At 39.7% G+C, this 21,606-nt stretch overlaps 1 protein-coding gene across 10 annotated transcripts in view; it reads left to right on the top strand.

The window, feature by feature from the left end:
* The window catches only part of Odf2l (outer dense fiber of sperm tails 2 like), a 43,586-nt gene that overhangs the window by 6,284 nt on the left and 15,696 nt on the right, over nt 1–21,606 (top strand). For 6 of the 10 annotated variants that reach the window (XM_085835447.1, XM_085835454.1, XM_085835450.1 and 3 more), the window contains 9 exons: nt 1,737–1,869; nt 2,660–2,788; nt 3,507–3,566; nt 3,686–3,757; nt 4,575–4,691; nt 8,394–8,579; nt 11,402–11,511; nt 12,236–12,371; nt 15,382–15,492. In XM_085835447.1, the coding sequence (XP_085691573.1) occupies nt 1,737–1,869; nt 2,660–2,788; nt 3,507–3,566; nt 3,686–3,757; nt 4,575–4,691; nt 8,394–8,579; nt 11,402–11,511; nt 12,236–12,371; nt 15,382–15,492 (1,054 nt within the window). Of the gene's footprint in view, nt 1–185; nt 264–1,717; nt 1,870–2,659; nt 2,789–3,506; nt 3,567–3,685; nt 3,758–4,574; nt 4,692–8,393; nt 8,580–11,401; nt 11,512–12,235; nt 12,372–15,381; nt 15,493–21,606 lie in introns of all 10 variants that reach the window. The other 4 variants (XM_085835448.1, XM_085835453.1, XM_085835451.1 and 1 more) reach the window with 2 other exon arrangements.

Raw genomic sequence — 21,606 nt, 5'->3', positions numbered from 1 at the left:
AATCTCATCTTCCAGCTTCTTAATTAAATGGCAACCATTCATGAATAGCCCTGTCACATTTAGTATTTATTCATTAAAATATGCCTGCATAATCTGCTTATAAAAATACTTACTCAACAGATTAGAGCAGTTGCCAGTCTTTATTATTCATTCGTTTGCCTTACTTGTTATTTGTACTTTTTGAGACAAGGCCTCACAGGCAGCTCAGGCTGTTCCTAATCTCTTAGGCTACTTGCCTTGGCCTTTTGTGTGCCTACAGGTGTGTGGTTTAAGATTATTATTATTATTATTATTTGTAATGAAAGCAATTGAAAAATTAACCCAACCTATTAATAGCTTGTAAAGTGAGTATTATTGCCTGGTGTATTGCTGTGTAACAAATGATTATCATATTTTGCTTCTTTTAAATGGGAAATTTACTTGTTATTTGTGTGAATTAATATTCCCCCCAAATAGTAATCTTAAAAAATGTCATTATTATTGTTGTAGGTTATGACTAGCTTTTACTTTAGTTTGCAGAAAATGGGGACTGGAGAGATGGCTCAGCAGTTAAGAGCACTGACTGCTTTTTCAGAGGCCCTGAGTTCAATTCCCAGCAACCACATGGTGGCTCACAACCATCTGTAATAGGATCTGATGCCCTCTTCTGGACATCAGTCTGAAGACAGCGACAGTGTCCTTATATAAAACAAACAAACAAACAAATAAATAAATAAATCTTTTTTAAAAAGAACATGGAAAATGGTGTTTCATCAAATATAATTGTTAATTTTTGTGCCCATGGTTTTGAATGAATGACACTTATTTATCATAAGCTTTTTGACTGTAAGCCAGTGGTACTTATGAACCGAATCTTCTCTTTGAAATATCTGTAAGATGCCAAATGCGTGTGTGTGTGTGTGTGTGTGTGTGTGTGTGTGTGTGTGTGTGTGTGTGTATGTGAGACTTGTACTGTGGAGTCAGCGGACAATTTTCATATTCTGTTCTCTCTCCAGCATGTGCGTTCCAGAGTCTAAACAGATCTCTAGGTGTGGCAGCTAGTGCCTTTACCTGCTGAGCCATCTTTGCAGCCCCATCAGTCCTAAATGAGTCTTCATGTGACATTCTACAAGGACAGTAAAGTACTGAGTGATGAAAGGCATGGTGCTCTCACAGTACTTGCTGTTTGCTTTATAGATATTCAAAAAGCTTCTTTCAAATTTAGTTATATGTAGATTTTTATTTATTAAAAATCTTAAATATACATTTATTAAAAAGTTAGAGATAAATTTATTTTATGTGTATGAGAATTTTGCCTCCATATGTGTGTGCACCACATGCATCCTTGGTGCCCATGGAGGCCAAAGGAGTGTATGAGTTTCCCCAGAACTGGAGTTATAAAGAGCTGTGAGCTACCCTCTGGGGCTGGGAATAGAACCTGGGTCCTCTGAAGACCACCAGTGCTGAGCCATCTCTCTAACTCTATACACAAATTTAAATGTACATAACGTGTGACTCCATAGCAGCAAGATGTAAGATGAACTATTCTCCTACCTGAACTCAAGGTCCACGTCTTTTGGCCTCTGTCAGTCTATGTTTGGCCTGGATGCTTATAGTCCTGGTGTTAAGGTCTCCCCTAGGGGCATCTAAGTCAAACTCATGTCAGTCCAGAGGCAGGCTTGACTGTTCTCATCTTATATAAAAAGTCTCCAGTTTATGTGTGAGAAGTAACTTTAAGCTTATTTGTCTGTTATTAGGCTCAAGCAAGACGTCGCAAATACAAAGATGGAGTTGAAAGCAACGCTTAAGGAAGCTCAGTTGGCATCCTGTTCAGTTGAATTACTTTTGCCTTTATTTAAGAACACTGTGGAAGGAATTAGTCTAGAAAACGTGAGTGTTGGACTTAGAATGGCTAATGAGATGGAAAGCGAGCATAATATTCAGAGTGCCTTGACCAAGGACTCAGATCTCAATGGCATGCCCGTGAATGGGTTCATGATACCAAATATGGGGGCTGGGGTAAGAATTCTTTATTCCTGTCATTAGCTGCAGTTCTTATAAAAGGTTGTCTCAGCCTATAGTGTACTTAGTAAGAGACTAGACTGGAAAGTACAAATTGGTATGTGACTGACCTGGCCTTCAGCTAGAGAATGAAACTTTCTGAAGGGTGGATTTAAAACTAAAATTGTGGTGTGCAGAGATGGTTCAGTGGCTGATCTCTTCCAGAAGACCATCTCTAACTCCAGTCGCAGAAGAGATGGTTCCCACTTCTGGCCTCCATGGGTACCAGGCACAACACTCATTTACATAAAATAGTAATAAATCTTTTAAAACTAAAACTCCCCGAGAGATGCCATGTATCTGCTTACTGTGGCATCATTTGGAACGGATGATTTTACAATTTCAAGTATGCTTCACTTTGGAACAAAGACAGCCTGTGCTCTGCACATTAGTAGAACAAATACTTCAAAGCTGTGGGGTTCTACAACTTCCTCTTATTTTAATTTAACTACTGTATAGTGCATTCTGTCTATTATTGGTAAACTTGCCAGGGCTTACCAATACTATATTCAAAATAATGATTTTGATACTAGGAAATAGTTCCTCATTGATAATATTCTAGGGTGTTTTACTTAATGTTGTCTTAACATGTAGATATGTGCTTCTTTTATTTTGTTAGGCTAATCTTTCTGCATCCAATTTGAAGAAGATTTTTGAACAGAACGACATATTATCAAAAGAATTAGACACTTTTAACCGTGTGAAATTAGCCTTAGAACATCTTATTAAACAGACTGACTATGAACAAGTAAGGCTTCTGTGCTGTGTGCTGTAGTGATGCCTCCCATAAGGCTCCTGTGCTGTGTGCTGTAGTGATGCCTCCCACTTGGAGGATATTTTATTTCTCTAACTGAATATAAAATATTGGTATATGGAAACAGAAGTAATTCTTTGAATTTTTGTTTGAAATATAATTATTGAACTTCTACTTTAAATATTAATTAATCTGGCTATAGAAATGTTTAAAATTCTCAATAGTTTTCGCTTTCATGTGTATCATTATTTATATACACTTTCTCCCCACACAAATAAAAGGTACAGTGTAGTCACACTGTGTGCATTTCATATTCCACACAGTCTATCTGCAGAGCTCAAATGAAGAAATAGTTACTAGTTTAGGGGCCATGGATGTAGATCAATGGCAGACTGATTAACTGTCATAGTGCATGCCCTGGACTCCATCCTCAGGGAGGGGGGAAGAGAGTGACTGTAGAGTGCAGTTACTTAGGACATTGGAATTAAGAAATTCAAACTAGAAACTAAAGCAAACTATTCAAATGTAATTATATCAACCTAAAAAGTGTCTAAAGTAAGATAGCATAGCATAGAGGAAGACTACAGAATAGGAGCCAATACTGGCAACTCCCTTCTTGCAGAGCGTTGACATCTGTAGAAAATGAGCCCCCAAACTTGACAGTAATAATGCTTAAAACAGCGGTTTTAAACATGGATGATCTTTCTTACAGATAGGAGGCAGCTCACTCTGCTTGTTGAAGGATCTCAGGGACAATGAAAGTGAGAACAGAGTAAGCTTTTCCATTTGTTAGCCATTCTTTCTGACTGTTTTTTCTTTGTATGCTGCTTAGTTTTAACCAGTATTACCTAAGTTGTGACTTTTCTAATTCTAACCTGTGTTTTCCTGAAGAACCTTGAGGAAAAAGTACTTGAAAAGGAGACCTATATCCGTGAACTCTCGTGTCTGTTTCAGAATGAAAAGGTAAACACAGTTTGAGCTTTTGACTTTTTTATATTTTGTTAGCATTGGCCCCCTTTCCCTCCCTCCCTCCCTCCCTCCCTCCCTCTCTGTTTTCATATCCTCGGTTGTAATCACAATAAAGGCTTTTTGACACTTTAGATCAGTATTAATTTATATGTATCAGATAGAACATCTTTTTAAGTTTTTGTTGGTTTGTTTGTTCTTTTGGGGTCAATTTTGCTGTTTAGTCCACTTGGCATAAGTTACTACAAATTCTATCCTTCTGGTTTGGGTGATGTGTCTGTCAGAAGACCAGGACCTGTGATTAGTTCCTAAAACTCTTGTAATTCTGGTCTTGGAAAGAGCAGAGATGGGAAGGAAGGTTCCTGTGACTCACTGGCCGGCCAGACTGGTTTAATTGGAGAGCTCCAAGCCAGTGGGGGAGCCTGTTTCAGGAGCTGGATGACACCCACGTTGTCCTGTGCTCTCTAAACATATACGTCTTATGTGTGTGTCCCCAAACTTGTACACAGTTGAAAATATATAACTTATATTTTATTTTTGATAAGATTAAGTAGTTGGTGTTTGGAGGAAGACTTTTGACATACTTAAGTCTTACTTGGGAGGAGAGATGGGAAGATTTGTGGGAGATGGTTAGAAGGCATTGAATACATGTGCAGATTTTACCTGCAGCTTTTATGAAGTACATCTGTGAGGCCACAGTATATGGAAAGGAATGTTCTATTTCATCATCTGCTCAGGTTGAGTCTGACTGGGGGGAGTCTAACAATGACAGACAGAGGGAACACAGTAAGTTGCTGTTATTTTTCTTTTACAGGAAAGTGCTTTGAAAGCAAACAGGCTTTCTCAGTCAGTCAAAGTAGTACATGATCGTCTACAGCGCCAAATTCAGAAGAGGGAAGCTGAGAATGAAAAGCTAAAAGAACATGTACAGGTTATAAGTATTCATTTTTATAGTTAAGTAAGAAAGTAATGAAAAACTAACTGTAACAGCATTGCTTACTTGTGGAAGAAAGTGATAATAAAGGAATGTAATTTTGGCATTTCTGTGGGAAACACAGAGTATAAATCTCAGTCATGAGATGTCTGGCCTGAACATTTAGGCCCAAATCTGCATATGAAAATGTTTCTATTTTATATTTCAATCCAGGAAGCATGCGTGGAGAGTGAGTTTCTTTCCGATTTTTCTCACGGTATAGTTAATTTGTGTTTACTGTGGACATTTTTATAAATTATGGAAACATAAGTTAAAATAGCTTAAGATCAACAAACTGTTGTTAAAATTTTGTTGTATATTATTCCAGTCTATTTTCCATATCTCTATACCCTTTTATGGGTATCCTTGCATGTATCTAATAGGCAGTTGGGGAGTTAAGCTTCTCTTGTTACCAGTTATGATCACTGTGAATGAGCTCAGTTCTCATATTCAGGCCACTGAGAAGTTCCCTTTGTACTGATGCAGTCGAAGGAATGTTTAGTTTAACTATGTGTTCCTAATCACAGCCATTTGAGGTCAGAGCCTGAGAGTGCTGCTACATGTCACAACCTAATTAGATCCACTGTCTTATTTTCTATCAAAGGCAAAAAACCAGTGTTCCTACCTTCAGAAACTTCTACAAACTAAGGGCGAGGATGTCTAGGTAGACTTCAGTGTGTTTTTATTGTCCTGACTCATAACAGACATATGCAGCCTGTAGCACCTGCTTCAAGAACTCCATGCACGTGTCCTTCAGTGGATATACAAAGAGCGAGTGTCCTTTCCCAAGGACGTTAAGCATGCATATGGAGAATGTAATGGGTTTCAGTTAATTTTGTTCTTTGTTAATTTCATACCAGTGTCTGCTATATTCTGGTTACTCTCCATCTACTTTCACCTCTGTCCCTCCCATCCTCATCCCCCTGCCCATCCCTCCCTCCTGCTTCCTTCCCTAGATACAGAACTATCAGTCTATTATAACCACTGGGTTGGAACTATCCATCAGAGCTTGACAGGGTCAGTAGTGGTAGACAGCTAAAGACACTGGATTCCCCTCTCCTGTACTCTAGCAAATAGTCCTTCATTCTGTTCATGCCAGTTCCTAGAGCACCTCCCTCACTCCCCATGGATCCTTTCTGCTCTTTGCATGGAGGAGATAGGACAGGGCAGCTCATTTGCTGAGTCAGTGCTGCCCAGGCATACACAGGCAAATGAAGGGATCTAGCTTGTCAGTCACCTACCTCAGATTATCTTACACAGGCCTATGATATCCTTTAGTAGCAGTTGAGGATGTTTTTCAAATCTAAATGAAATAATGAGTTATTCTCAAAGCCTTTGTCTTTTTTTTTTTTAAATATGCTTAATCATCTGAAGACAACACAAGGCTAAAATCCTGAGTCTCTTCCACAGTGTCCCTACTCTTACTGATGCAGGTCCCCCAACACTGCACTACGGGGCAGTAGACAGAAGCCACTTTAGGGCCCTGCTGTTCTGCCTTTCTTCTCATACACACTCTGATTACACTTGTATTATTTGTATACAGTAACTATACTATGTAAAACAAATACATAAATTGTGGAATTTAAAGCAGTAGATAATGTGAAGGGATTAGAATATACTCATTAGATTTTGTGTTTAACAAGGTTGTTTTTTAAGTGTAAAACCAGATTTCAGTCTGGCAACATAAATCTCATGTTTTTACTGTTGTTATGCAGTAAACCTTTATAAATTTATGTTTTAAATCTTTCAAACCTATCCCAACGATGCTTTAAGTCTATTTTTTTTCTAAATTTTTGTAGTCTGTCAGTTGGAGTTAATTAGAGTATTTTTAGAGGAGAGGGGATAGATAATGTTCAGTATGGCACGTTGGTTCTCAACCTGTGGGTCATATCCCCTATAAGGGTTATAGATCAGATACCCTGCATATCACATACTTAACAGTAGCAAAATTACAGTAGCCATGAACATAACTTCATGGTGGGGGAGCTCAGCACAACATGAGGAACTTCCTTAAAGGTGGCAGAATTAGGAACATTGAGGACTACTGGTATAGCATGCTATTTATCCTATTTTCTCTGTTCTCACATATACCTACAGTAGGGTTATGTGTAGTCTACCATATAACATAATATGTATACATGTCCTACCATCTCATATCTATCCATTCACTTGGCAAATGACTGATGGTGTTTTACAACTATAAAAATAATTTACCAAATTCAGTCTATCCCTGGAATATTGAAGTGTAAGATTTGAGAATTTCATAGATGCATACAATATATTTTGATTATATACACCCCCAGCCACTTTCTCCCTCCAACATGTACCCCTCCTAACTTTATTGTCTTTCTCTTTTTTAAAAAACTTGTTGGGAGAAGTTTTTAAGCCATTGTAGAAACTGTTCACAGTGTGGTGGTGACCCCGTGTGGCCATCTAGAGGAATGCCTGGTATATTTCTTGTGGGTGGGTCCTTTCTCACACACAGACTTAGTTAGCTTCCATTTGTTTTTCTCATTTACTGTAGTGCTCCATGAAACTTTTTTGTCTGTTTAAGATACATTTGTAAAAGCCGCTGAAGAGGGAGTTGCTGATTCATAGTTTAAGCTAAGACTTAGACTTAGTTTATAAGCTTAGTTTAGACTAAGCAGTCTGTAGTGATGAAATCCAGAGGCCTGCTTCTTTCTTTCAATATTAGTGGAAGTGAAGGGAAAGGGCTTTTGCACAGGACTAAGTGGAAAAGCCCATCCTTTCCTGTGAGTGCCAGGTCTATTTTCTGTTGAAATGGCAGTCCCAGGAATGGGAGAGTCAAAGACAGATTCTGTAATTTTAGTTAATTTCAAAATAAACCATAACAGTCTTTCGTCATTGATTTTTGCACACTAATGTTCATTAACACTCACAGCCCTTAGTGCTCAGAGACTTAGAATCATTTGAAAGAAAAAGGTCAAGTTGTCACACTAAAGCAGGTCTCTCATGTGTTAGAGCTCTAAGGAATTGCTCCTGCCAGTTAGCACCATCCTATTCCATGGCTGCAAGCCTGCCCTTGGACATCATTTGACCTGTTCATCATTGTGTGGCCCTGGTAGCCAGTGACTGAATTACGTGGCCTTGGGGTCAATTATTTCCTAAGTCTACCAGTGTTGGACAAAGCAGTCCTTCAGTGTCCTGGCCGTAACTTTGTAGCAGCAGCACATGGCTTCTGGTCTTAATATTGTTGCTCCCTGGGTCTCCGCTTATCCTGTCTTCATCCTCCATGCCCTGTGTCCCCTGGAAACCTGAGGAGCTCCTGTGTACCCGGAGAGCTACTCGTTCCTTTCCAGCTCTGCATACACACAACTGAGATCATACCTCCACCTTGTGGTTTTAAAACTGTTGTGGGTCACAGCTCATCACAGGGGCTGTAAGTAAGGTGGTGGGTGGTTCTGTTACAATAGCAAGTGTGGGTCTCTTTAGTCATAATTTTATGTAGACTGAAGTCGTTTGAATTTTCATTTTTTAACTTGTCACAAGAAGCTTTGGTTACATCACCCCTTATCACTTTAACTTTTTAATCAATCATGATTAGCTGTTTTGATAAAATGTGTGGAAGATATGTGCTTTTTACAATATTTACATAAACATGAAGTTCTGATATAATTTAATTGCTTCTACATTCTTTAGAGCTTGGAAACCCAAATAGCCAAGTGGAACTTGCAGGTGAAAATGAATAAGCAAGAGGCTGTAGCCATCAAGGAAGCAAGTCGGCAAAAGGCTATAGCTCTGAAAAAAGCATCAAAAGTGTACAGACAAAGGCTGCAACACTTCACAGGGGATATCGAGCGCCTTGCCTCCCAAGTCAGAGATCAGGTGAGTGTGCATGCTCTTACAGATAGAGGATGCTTCCTGTGCTTAGATAGCGTCTTCACTTAGAGTCAGTAAGAGAGCAGGGTTACAGTTCGCAGGGTTAGTTAGATAGACTGGTTAGCGGAGTTAGATAGCATGGTTAGTTAGACAACATAGAGAGCTTGGGGAGCATAGTTATGGATAGCATAGTTACTGTACTTAGCAACTTTAGTTAGGGAGCATAATTAGTTATCCTTAGATGGCATAGTTAATTAGCATAATTAGCATTGTGGAGCTTTAAATAATGGTGTCATTCTTATCCTTGTTACTATTAATGTTATAAATTTGCTCGTCTTTTTTGCTTTGGACTTTTATTTTGAATTGTGTAGCACTTTTGGGGCTATTGAAAGGAGATGTGAGTGTATGCAATACCTACTCCCCAACACACACATTCAAAGCTTCTATGGCAGGTAAGGATAAGCCTTACTCCATCTTGCCTACTGGAAAGTTACAGTGCGTATTAACATACTAAAGGCCTGAAAAGCCTTTCAGAATGCAGTAATGAGGGCATGGAAGGAAGAATTCCCACACTTAACCACAGAACTCTTCTTGTACCCACAGAATAGCTCCTGGAACTGGTTCTGAGAAATATCAGTTTGGGAAATGCTGATTTATGTTATTAGGCCATATGACTTTATTCAGTAATTCACTTCATTTAACCTCTGTAATGCATTTGAAACCATATGCTGACGTAAACAAAACATGTGAAAGATATCTTTGAGTATAATACAGAGCTGAAAAATGGAGTTAGTGCTTTGTTCTTCTTGACAAATCATTATTCTTATTCAGTTGCCATGCAATAATATATTCTTTGTTTCCACGTCTCACTAGTATCCCCCTCTTCAGAACGTATGCTAAGGCTTATAGGTTTATTAGTAGTTTGTGGGAATGAAAACAGACTTGTATAAAAGTTGTACAAACAAAACAAGTTCATATTTTATAAGCTCAAATAAGGCTCTAATATTTAACTTACGTTCACTTGAGTACAACTAGATATTAGAATCGAAGGCTAGGCTCAACTTGTATAAGGCTGGGACCTGGCTGGATACCTAGAGATGCTTAGGGTGCCGGACACTAATCATGACACTGACACTTAAGGGTCCCCTAAGGTAGCTTCACCAAGTCCTGTGCAATTTAGGAAGGTTCTGCACTTGTTAAGCCTGGGACTTAGAAAGGGCACTTAGCCTCTCTGACTTTTTACCTCTTTATGAGCGAGGGGATGAGAACACTGCTTACCTCAAGTAGCTGTAGGAGCATGCGTAAGAAACAGTGGGGCTGCTACATGCTGTCTCCTTTGCACCCCTCAGTGTGTGGAGCTGGCTGCTCTGTTAATGTGCTGCTGCCTCTGGCTGTAAGTGCTTCTTGCTCATTGTCGTTGGCTCTTTCCCATGTTAATCAGTGGCCCTTCCTCCAGAGAAAGTCTTCCCTTACTACTCTTTAAGTAGCAGACCTTTAACAATGAACCATATTAATGTCTTAATTTTTATGGTATGTATTTCATTCTGAAGCTACCTCATGGTTTACTATTTCTCCTCCTCCTTAAGTGTATCTAAAGCTTGAAACACAAATGGGTCCAACACTGAGACAATTCCTTGAGTTCCTGTTTGCTTTATTGCATGTGTACATGCATTACAAGGAGAATGGGGTTTGCAAGGAAGGGATGTGAGGCCTGTTAATTAGGAGGCTGCAACAGGACTAGTTCCAGTGCAGTGCAAGGTGAGGGGCTCTTGCTTTGTGTCTTTTTATAAGGACAGGTAAAAGAAGAATGAGGACTTTAAATATCTAATATACATATTTCTTACTCATTTTTAATTCCATGTTGTCAATATTATATGTTATAATAGAAACTACCTTTACAGTATATGTTATGCCTATCTCTTGCTTAAAATTTATTTTACACAAAATGTGAAATCTGGTTCTAGTCCAGTATAACACACATTGCTGTGAAAAACATAGACAATATCTTGTATATACAAGATGACCACTAAGCTCTCTTCTCTGCATGAATGATAGAAGGACAGAGGAAAATAGTATGTTAACTGCTGTCCAAACCATTTCTGGGTCTTCTGATGTGTGAGTAACTGGCATCCTAACGAGTTTGTTTTTCTGTGGAATGTGGACAAAGCCAGAGAGGCTAGAGCTTTGAGGTTAGATCTGCAGAGGGCTACTGACATTTATTTACTGAGTGTGTGCTGTCTTCCTGGAGCCATTCAGAACCCTACAGACAGCAATGAAACAAACAGACAAAAGTCCTCCTTTGTAACTCTCATGTTCACACTGGCTTAGGCACTGCTGCTGCTCCTCTGTGCTGACAGCAGCAGTGTAGTCAGGCTGACAGTGATCTCTGCAAAGACAAATGAGCTGATCTGAGATGCTGTGGAGCTGGGGAATTGCAAAGGGTTTTTATATATTATGGGAAACTTTTTTCTCACATGTATGTGGTTCTTATGTATAAAGAATGGAAAAATGAAGATGTATTCACACATAAAATAGAAGTTATTTTTATTAATTGTGAAGTATTACTTATAACTAGTCATAAGAGCTTTTCAAAATGGTAAGTTGGAATTTTACTGTGTGCGTATAACATAATAGTCATGTAGGTATTTTATTAAAGCTCACTTTAAACTTTACTATATTGAAAGCTGCACACTAAGAACAGTTGTGTGCTTTGCTAGAAGAGTGTTTTCATATTTATAATGTATTATTTATAATGTACTTGTGTATAAACCTGAAAAGAGAACACACACACACTTCAGTGACAAGCTGAATGCATTATGTGTTTTTAGGAAGCCAAGTTGTCTGAAACAGTTTCCGCTTCCAATGACTGGAAAAGTCAGTACGAGAAAAGTGCCATAGAAAAGACTGAGCTGGAAGTGCAGATCGAAACAATGAAAAGGTGAGCAGGAATGTACGCTGATTCCTCGTCAGTGCTGCGTGCTTGGGTTTTCTGGATATTATGTAGTGAAGATGCTTTCAATGCTGAAGGTTTCCTGCCTCTAATATAAACAGTGCACTGATATTCCCATTTTCAAAGGTGAAACTTGCACATTAGTACTTTGTACTTGAGGATGCATTAGTGTTATTTCTTATAAATATAGATACTTTGTCCTAAATGGAAGTGATTTTCTCAATTAAACAAGAAAGCGAAAGTAGCAAACTTTATAAGTGTTTTAAAGTCCAAAAATTACTGTCACTTAATTCAAGTGACTAAAATGCGTAATAGAATATTAATGAGTAGAAATACATACCTTTTGTTCTTTGACACTGCTGCTGTTAACTGAACAATAACAGACCGTGATATTTAAATTTTCTTGCCAGGCTGTTGTGCTTTATTATGGAAAACACATATGCATATATGTGTGCATATATGTGTGAATTCAAGAGCCAGGCAGACATGCATCCTGTGGGAAGTAGGATAGATGGTGTCATCAGTAGATGTGTATTTATAATCCTGGCTCATTTGAGCCTAGCCCTGAGGTACCACTCCTGTTCCCTTGCTCCATGCGTCCTGCTACCTTTCTGTGCTTTTAAAAATTTTAACCAGTGCACCCTACCAGAATAATTTAAAAAACACTTGTTATTTGAATGAAAATTTTTGTGCTTTCACTTATTTTATAAAGGCAAATCGCTAACCTTTTGGAAGACTTGAGGAAAATGGAAACTCATGGGAAAAACTCATGTGAAGAAATTCTTAGAAAACTTCACTCACTGGAAAATGAAAATGAAGCCCTAAATATTGAGAATGTGAAATTAAAGGTAGCAAGTGTGCGTGTGTTTGTGCGTGTGCTCACTTAGCAGCAACGTTGTGGACTATTGGCTATTGCTCCTGTATCGCGTGTCTCTCATCTTCCTCATGATATTATATTATGAAATAATTTCTGGATCTGTCGAGTGTATCTGTATAAAGTATGTATCCGTGCTTATATTTATGTTTATCTATTTAAGTTTTAAGATTTTTAGTTACATGTACAAAAAGAAGTTTAAATTTCACTTAGCAGGACAAGCTTGTAAGGCCGCACAACTTTCTCTTTGTGTCAACTTTCCAACAGCTTATTTACTTTCTAATTCCAGCAATGGATCATCCAAAATTGCATTAGCTTTACTACACAAAAGTATTTGTAGGTGTCATGGTTACCATATGATGCAACATCAGACTGGATCTGTGTGAAACCAGAAAGTATGTTCTTGGCTCCTTTATAACCAGAAAGAATTTCCAACTGAGTCATGTCCGAGGAGTAATTGGTTTATATGTGTCCCAGAGAAGAGATGGGGGAGGAAGACTTTAGACTTTCTGAGAAAAAAAAAAGAAACCTGAGTTCTTAGACATCAGATTTGCCTGTGGCTGAACATGAGGGTGCCATTCTCAACTCCAGAAAGCAAAAATTAGAAAAGTGCTTGTACCATGAAATACATAATCACAAAATTCTCCCAGAGTCATGTTCTTGGAAGAGAAATAATGGTTTAGGAAAAGTAGCAAGGATTTGGATGTAACTGCCTTCTCCATCCCTCCCCTAAGGAGAGAACTTCAGCAATTATGAAATTCAAAGTCCGGAATCCCATCATTTTTCTAAAAATCCTTTTCTTTGGTAACAATAGTTAAATTTTATATATCTTTCTCATTAGTCAGTCCCTCAAAAGTCCATTGCAATTTCTCCTAATGTGTGCATAATTTTAAACATCTAGTAATCATAATTATTTCAAGAAAAGGAAACAAGTGAGTTTCTAATGCCAAGAAAAGAAAGTGTTTCATTCCTTAAAGGATGAAGATTCCAGAAGTTCTACTTCATACTTATGTTTCTGGAAACCCATTCTCCACTTTTGTCATTGTGGGAGCTCCTATGTATCGCTGGCTAGCCTCACTGGGCTGGTCTCCAGGTGTCCTGCTGGAGTGTCATGGCTGCTGCCCCATTTCCTGGAGCCTGTGTTGCATAGCTTAGTTCCCCTTATTTTGTTAGGCTATATCTTCAAAATATTGTTTTAACGTTAAAAAACAGAAATTAGGAAGAAGTACATATGAAGGATTTTATGTGTGCATCTGAAAATACCTTTATTCTGCCTTCATTTTGACTTCAAGTAGATGCAGCATTCCAGCATTCTTTGCTTGGCTGTCTCTTGCAATTGAAGGTAACAGAAAGCAATCTCTTGCCAGTCTGATTCTTAGACTGTGGGAATGGTACTTCAAATTTATGCTGAATTCCCAAAATCTTCCTTTATCTTTGCTGTGTTAACATTTCATATAGGCCTGCTGACTTGGTGTGTTTTGGGGAAATGCTTTCTCCTCTCTCTTTCCATTTTCTTGCGACTGTACTAATGCGTCATTGACCTAGACTGATGCCTGTTTTCAGTCTCTGCTTTTGGTCAGCTTTGGGGATAGTTTTCCTTTTCTTTCTCTTCCTCTTTTTCTCTTTCTCTTTCTCTTTCTTCTTGTTTTTGTTTTTTATACAGCCCAGGACCCCTTGCCTAGGGAATGCGCTGCTTACAGTATGAGCTGGGCCTGGCCCTCCTTCATCAGTTAATCATGACCCTCCCTCACAGGTATCCCCACAGGATAGCCTGAACTAGGCAGTTTTGCAGCTGGCTGTAGACTATGTTGACAGTAAAGGCTAATGAGGACAACTTCGTTAGAAGATACCCATAGTTTCCTTTCCTGCTCTCTGGCTGTTATGAGATACTTGAATTTATACTCAGCTTTGCCGTCTTCTGATACATCCCAGCTCCTCTGTGGCTTACCCCATTGGACATGCACCTCAGGAAATTGACACCGTGCCTATTGTATGCTGCTACTGCTGAGAGTAATAATGTCCTCTGCTTCTGACCCTCTATGTGCCTTCTGCTGGCATCTATGAAACTTTGATAGGCCAACTGGTATATGCCCAAGGAGACTATTCTTGTAAGTCTTAGCATGTCAGCAGACTTTGTGCTGCTCTAAAATTCTCATATAGTTATCTTCTGGATCCCCTTCATATTTTTATAATAAAAACATTTATTTAATGTTCCTTCAGCAGTGAGCTGAGGCAGGTAGTTAACCTGTTTCCTAAGTAGTTGCAGTTTATTCAAGCTGTGTTTACTTATAGCCTGTGTTTTCCTTAGTGGTTTAAAACCCAAAGTTGACCATATTTTACATTTCTGTGTATTTTCTTTTTCTGCTATCTTCTATGTTCATAGTATCTTGACAGCTTGCTTGCTTATGCATTTCAGTATCTAATAGGTATGGTTACTGTCCACTTGGTATCGTCTATATATTGTTTGCTCTTCCTATTTTAGTCTTTCATATGAGGTGTCTTTATTCCCAGGTTTACTTTGATACTGGTTTTATTAAGTAGCCCCAGCTGGCCTAAACCTTGGCAACAGTCCCCTGCCTGGCTCTGTAAGCATGGGGTTTATAGTCATGGGCCACTTTGCCCTGCTGCCAACTCAGATATGAGTTAGTTTTGTCATATTCCTTTCAACTGTTATACTTTTGGTGGAGATTGAGAAGTGTTAAATGAATGTAGAAAACTTGGAATGTCAACATTATCAATTCTTCTTGTTTAGAACACAACTTGTTTTCAGCTCTTTTTATTTGTCAGTAATAAAAAAAAATCCTGTCCTGTGTACTGATTAAATTTATTCATGAGTATTAGTCATTAATTTTAGATGGCAATTATATGCAATCAAAAGATTACTCCATTGCTGTTGATGAATGAGTTATGATTTAATAATTCTTCAGCTAGGACTGCAATGCTCTGATGGTTAGGAACTCCATCAGTCACGTGTTTCTTTCTAGGGTACACTTGATGCCTTGAAGGATGAAGTTGCTTCTGTTGAAAATGAACTTGGAGAACTGCAAGAAGTAGAAAAACGACAAAAAACCCTCGTCGAAGGATACAGGACTCAGGTGACTTGCATCTGTTTTAATGTTGGTTAAAATCTGTGGATGACTGAGACTCAGGTTGTCAGAACTGAAGAGGTGGGGCAAATATCTGTGACATAATACAAGTCAAGGATGCCATACATTCCTTAAGACCCCATGTGCCTTCATGAAGTTGTCTTGCTAATTCCAGATGCTAGCTCTACTTAGGAAAACAATAGAGTTTTGGTTTGTTTTTTTTTTTTTTTTAGATATTTTCTTTATATACATTTCAGATTTAGAGTAAACTTAAAATTGATTGCATAGGCATAATGAGAATCTTGTTAGTATGCTTAATGGCATTGATTTAAAATAATGACTACCATCTAGGGTTATTAATCACGGCATTCCTCTTTTCCTAATAAATAATGGAAAATTCAAATTTATTTACATGAAATAAATGGAAAGAAACATATGAGGCTCGGAACCATTGGAAGTGTGCTTGCTATGCAAGCATGAGGACCTAAGGTCAGATCCCCAGGACCCAGCTACAAAGCTGAGTGCAGCAGTGTGCATCTGTAACCCAGCACTAGGAGGTGGAGCAAACCCGTGCCTGGAGCTCCTATCCAGCCAGCTCAGTCTGTAGTAACTCATCTCAGTGACAGACCAACCCTGCCTCAGAAAACAGACCGTGACTAGAGAGGACATCAGACATTACACTAAAGTACACACACATGCACATGTATACATGCATATGCCACAGAGACACAGAAGAACATATGCTGGTTTATCTGAAATAGAATGTCCAATGATAAGTTACAGTTAGGCTTTCAGTTTTAGAAGTGTACTGAAAGCTACCCACGACCCCCACCACAGGATGTTGAGACTTCTGGTGAGTGGAACACAGCTTCTGCTCCAGTCCAATCACACGGGACCTGAGACTGCTTTGGTTGGGGAGGCAGAAATCCGGCCTGAGTAGGGCCACAAGCCTCTCCGGTCAGAACAGCACCTGGGTAGCTAGGGCGCAGGGTCGGCTGACACTCGCCACCTACGCACAACACCCGCCACAGGATCTTAAGACTTCTGGTGAGTGGAACACAGCTTCTGCTCCAATCCAATTGCGCGCTGGACCTGAGACTGCATTAGTTAGGGAAGCAGAAAACCGGCCTGAGTAGGGCCACAGGCCTCTTCCGGCCTGACCAGCACCGGGGTAGCTAGAGCACAGGGTCGGGTGACACCCGCCAGCTACCCACGACACCCGCCACAGGATCTTGAGACTTCTGGTGAGTGGAACACAGCTTCTGCTCCAGTCCAATCTCGCGGGACCTGAGACTGCTTTGGTTGGGGAGGCAGAAATCCGGCCTGAGTAGGGCCACAAGCCTCTTCCGGTCAGAACAGCACCGGGGTAGCTAGGGCGCAGGGTCGGCTGACACCCGCCAGCTACCCACGACACCCACCACAGGATTTTGAGACTTCGGGTGAGTGGAACACAGAGTCTGCTCCAATCTTTAAACAGTGACAACGATAACAACTAACCCCAGAGATTACCAGATGGCGAAAGGTAAACGTAATAATCTTACTAACAGAAACAAAGACCACTCACCATCATCAGAACCCAGCACTCCCACTTCGCCCAGTCCAGGACACCCCAACACACGGGAAAAGCTAGACCCGGATCTAAAAGCATATCTCATGATGATGGTAGAGGACATCAAGAAGGACTTTAATAACTCATTTAAAGAATTACAGGAGAACATGGCTAAAGAGTTACAAGTCCTTAAAGAAAAACAGGATAACACAATCAAACAGGTAGAAGTCCTTAAAGAAAAACAGGATAACACAATCAAACAGGTAGAAGTCCTTAAAGAAAAACAGGAAAACACATCCATACAGATGATGGAAATGAACAAAATCATACTAGACCTAAAAAGGGAAGGAGACACAATAAAGAAAACCCAAAATGAGGCAACACTGGAGATAGAAACCCTAGGAAAGAAATCTGGAACCATAGATACGAGCATCAGCAACAGAATACAAGAGATGGAAGACAGAATCTCAGGTGCAGAAGATTCCATAGAGAACATCTGCACAACAATCAAGGAAAATGTAAAATGCAAAAAGATCCTAACTCAAAACATCCAAGAAATACAGGACACAATGAGAAGACCAAACCTACAGATAATAGGAGTGGATGAGAATGAAGATTTTCAACTCAAAGGACCAGCAAACATCTTCAACAAAATTATAGAAGAAAACTTCCCAAATCTAAAGAAAGAGATGCCCATGAACATACAAGAAGCCTACAGAACTCCAAATAGACTGGACCAGAAAAGAAATACCTCCCGACACATAATAATCAAAACAACAAATGCACTAAATAAAGATAGAATACTAAAAGCAGTAAGAGAAAAAGGCCAAGTAACATATAAAGGCAAGCCTATCAGAATTACACCAGATTTTTCACCAGAGACTATGAAAGCCAGAAGATCCTGGACAGATGTTATACAGACACTAAAAGAACTCAAATTCCAGCCCAGGCTACTATACCCAGCCAAACTCTCAATTAACATAGATGGAGAAACCAAAGTATTCCACGACAAAACTGTACTGGCTATTTTTGTGTCAACTTGACACAGCTGAGTTATCACAGAGAAAGGAGCTTCATTTGAGGAAATGCCTCCATGAGATCCAACTGTAAGGCATTTTCTCAATTAGTGATCAAGGGGGAAAGGCCCCTGTGGGTGGGACCATCTCTGGGCTGGTAGTCTTGGGTTCTATAAGAGAGTAGGTTGAGCAAGCCAGGGGAGGCAAGCCAGTAAAGAACATCCCTCCATGGCCTCTGCATCAGCTTCTGCTCCCTGACCTGTCTGAGTTCCAGTCCTGACTTCCTTTGGTGATGAACAGCAGCATGGAAGTGTAAGCCGAATAAACCCTTTCCTCCCCAACTTGCTTCTTGGTCATGATGTTTGTGCAGGAATAGAAACCCTGACTAAGACAAATTGGTACCAGCAGAGTGGGGTATTCCTGTGACAACCTGACCATGTTTTGGGGAGGACTGCGGAAGGACTTTGAAACTTTGGGCTTGGAGATCCATTCGTTGTTAAGAGCTCTGTCAGATGTTGTGTAGGAGCTTGGAAGATAATGTTGAGAACAGTGCAGAAGATGGAGGTCTGGTTTGTGAAATTTCAGAGGGAAATTTAAAGACTCTTTTTCAGGGCCATTGCTGTTTTGATTGTGAAGATTTTGTAGTTCTGGTTAGCTGGGGCTGAAGAATCAGCTGTGATTAACAAGATACCAGAACTACTAAAGCAAAAACTTTGCATTACTGGGACTATTGATGCTGGTTAGCTGGAGCTAAGAAATTAGCGGTGATTAAGAAGAGACCAGCATCATTGAGGTGACATCTTCTGGTAAGTGTTTTCTGAAAGCACAAAGAGGCTGTGTTCTAGAGATAGTCAAGATTGTACTCCTTCTGCAGTGGGACTTGGTAATGTGTAAGGGTCGCCCAGGTGGTACTGTTTTTGAAGGCATGAAGGGGTCATGCAGAGCAGCTGAGGCTAAGCACTGTGAGAGGCCATGGAAGGCCACTGGTGAAGGTGCAGCCTCAGTTGTAATTGAAGGCCCAGGACTGAAGGGGTCATGCAGTGTTTTGGAGATGCCAGTACCACGAGATGACCACCAAGAGCAGCAGCAGCAGTGGAGTACAGGCATCTGGAGCCCAGAGGACGACGTGTGTGCTACAAAGGGCATGGCTGGAGAAGTGACCCAAGCCCTTGGAGGAGTCCAGAAGATCGTGAGTTGTATCCCAGACGTTGGACGGTTGGAGATTGATTTTTGCTTTGATTGTGACTGTGCCCTGATATTTTTCCTCTTGAAGGAAGAAACTGTTTTAGTGGAGCCCACAGTTAAGAGACTTTTAATTGTAAAAAGACTTTGGATTTTAAAAGAGATGGATATTTTAAAGAGATTCAAATTTTAAGAATATGTAAAGACTGTGGGACTTTTAAAGTTATTTAGATCTTGGGGATGAATAAGAATGTAAGGGTTGAGGCTTACTAGTGATGTGTTTGTGTGTCAAGTTGACAAGGGGTCAATTGTACTGGCTATTTTTGTGTCAACTTGACACAGCTGAGTTATCACAGAGAAAGGAGCTTCATTTGAGGAAATGCCTCCATGAGATCCAACTGTAAGGCATTTTCTCAATTAGTGATCAAGGGGGAAAGGCCCCTGTGGGTGGGACCATCTCTGGGCTGGTAGTCTTGGGTTCTATAAGAGAGTAGGTTGAGCAAGCCAGGGGAGGCAAGCCAGTAAAGAACATCCCTCCATGGCCTCTGCATCAGCTTCTGCTCCCTGACCTGTCTGAGTTCCAGTCCTGACTTCCTTTGGTGATGAACAGCAGCATGGAAGTGTAAGCCGAATAAACCCTTTCCTCCCCAACTTGCTTCTTGGTCATGATGTTTGTGCAGGAATAGAAACCCTGACTAAGACAAAAACCAAATTCACACATTATCTCTCCACGAATCCAGCCCTTCAAAGGATAATAACAGGAAAAAACCAATACAAGGACAGGAACCACACCCTAGAAACAACAAGAAGGTAATCCCTCAACAAACCAAAAGAAGACAGCCACAAGAACAGAATGCCAACTTTAACAACAAAAATAACAGGAAACAACAATTACTTTTCCTTAATATCTCTTAATATCAATGGACTCAACTCCCTGATAAAAAGACATAGACTAACAAACTGGCTACACAAACAAGACCCAACATTTTGCTGCTTACAGGAAACTCATCTCAGAGAAAAAGATAGACACTACCTCAGAATGAAAGGCTGGAAAACAATTTTCCAAGCAAATGGTATGAAGAAACAAGCTGGAGTAGCCATTCTAATATCTGATAAGATTGACTTCCAACCCAAAGTCATCAAAAAAGACAGGGAGGGGCACTTCATACTCATCAAAGGTAAAATCCTCCAAGAGGAACTATCAATCCTGAATATCTATGCTCCAAATACAAAGGCAGCCACATTCATTAAAGAAACTTTAGTAAATCTCAAAGTACACATTGCACCTCATACAATAATAGTGGGAGACTTCAACACACCACTTTCACCAATGGACAGATCATGGAAACAGAAACTAAACCGGGACACAGTGAAACTAACAGAAGTTATGAATCAAATGGATCTGGCAGATATCTACAGAACATTCTATCCTAAAACAAAAGGATATACATTCTTCTCAGCACCTCATGGTACCTTCTCCAAAACTGACCACATAATTGGTCACAAAACAGGCCTCAACAGATACAAAAATATTGAAATTGTCCCATGCATCCTATCAGATCACCATGGACTAAGGCTGATCTTCAATAACAAAATAAATAATAGAAAGCCAACATTCACGTGGAAACTGAACAACACTCTTCTCAATGATACCTTGGTCAAAGAAGGAATAAAGAAAGAAATTAAGGACTTTTTAGAGTTCAATGAAAATGAAGCCACAACATACCCAAACTTATGGGATGCAATGAAAGCATTTCTAAGAGGAAAACTCATAGCTCTGAGTGCCTCCAAAAAGAAACTAGAGAGAGCACACATTAGCAGCTTGACAACACACCTAAAAGCACTAGAACAAAAGGAAGCAAATTCACCCAAGAGGAGTAGACGGCAGGAAATAATCAAACTTGGGGGCCAAATCAACCAAGTGGAAACAAGAAGAACTATTCAAAGAATCAACCAATCAAGGAGCTGGTTCTTTGAGAAAATCAACAAGATAGATAAATCCTTAGCCAGACTCACTAGAGGGCACAGGGAAAGCATCCTAATTAACAAAATCAGAAATGAAAAAGGAGACATAACAACAGATCCTGAAGACATCCAAAACACCATCAGATCCTTCTACCAAAGGCTATACTCAACAAAACTGGAGAACCTGGATGAAATGGAGAAGTTCCTAGACAGATACCAGGTACCAAAGTTGAATCAAGATCAGGTTAATGATCTAAACAGCCCTATATCCCCCAAAGAAATAGAAGCAGTCATTAATAGTCTCCCAACCAAAAAAAGCCCAGGACCAGATGGGTTTAGTGCAGAGTTCTATCAGACCTTCAAAGAAGATCTAATCCCAGTTCTTCACAAACTATTCCACAAAATAGAAAC

This window comes from Mus caroli, unplaced genomic scaffold (assembly GCF_978045245.1).
Source record: "Mus caroli unplaced genomic scaffold, Mus_caroli_1 scaffold_3, whole genome shotgun sequence".
NCBI classification, from domain to species: Eukaryota; Metazoa; Chordata; class Mammalia; order Rodentia; family Muridae; genus Mus; species Mus caroli.
This window is presented reverse-complemented; position numbering and strand designations above follow the sequence as displayed.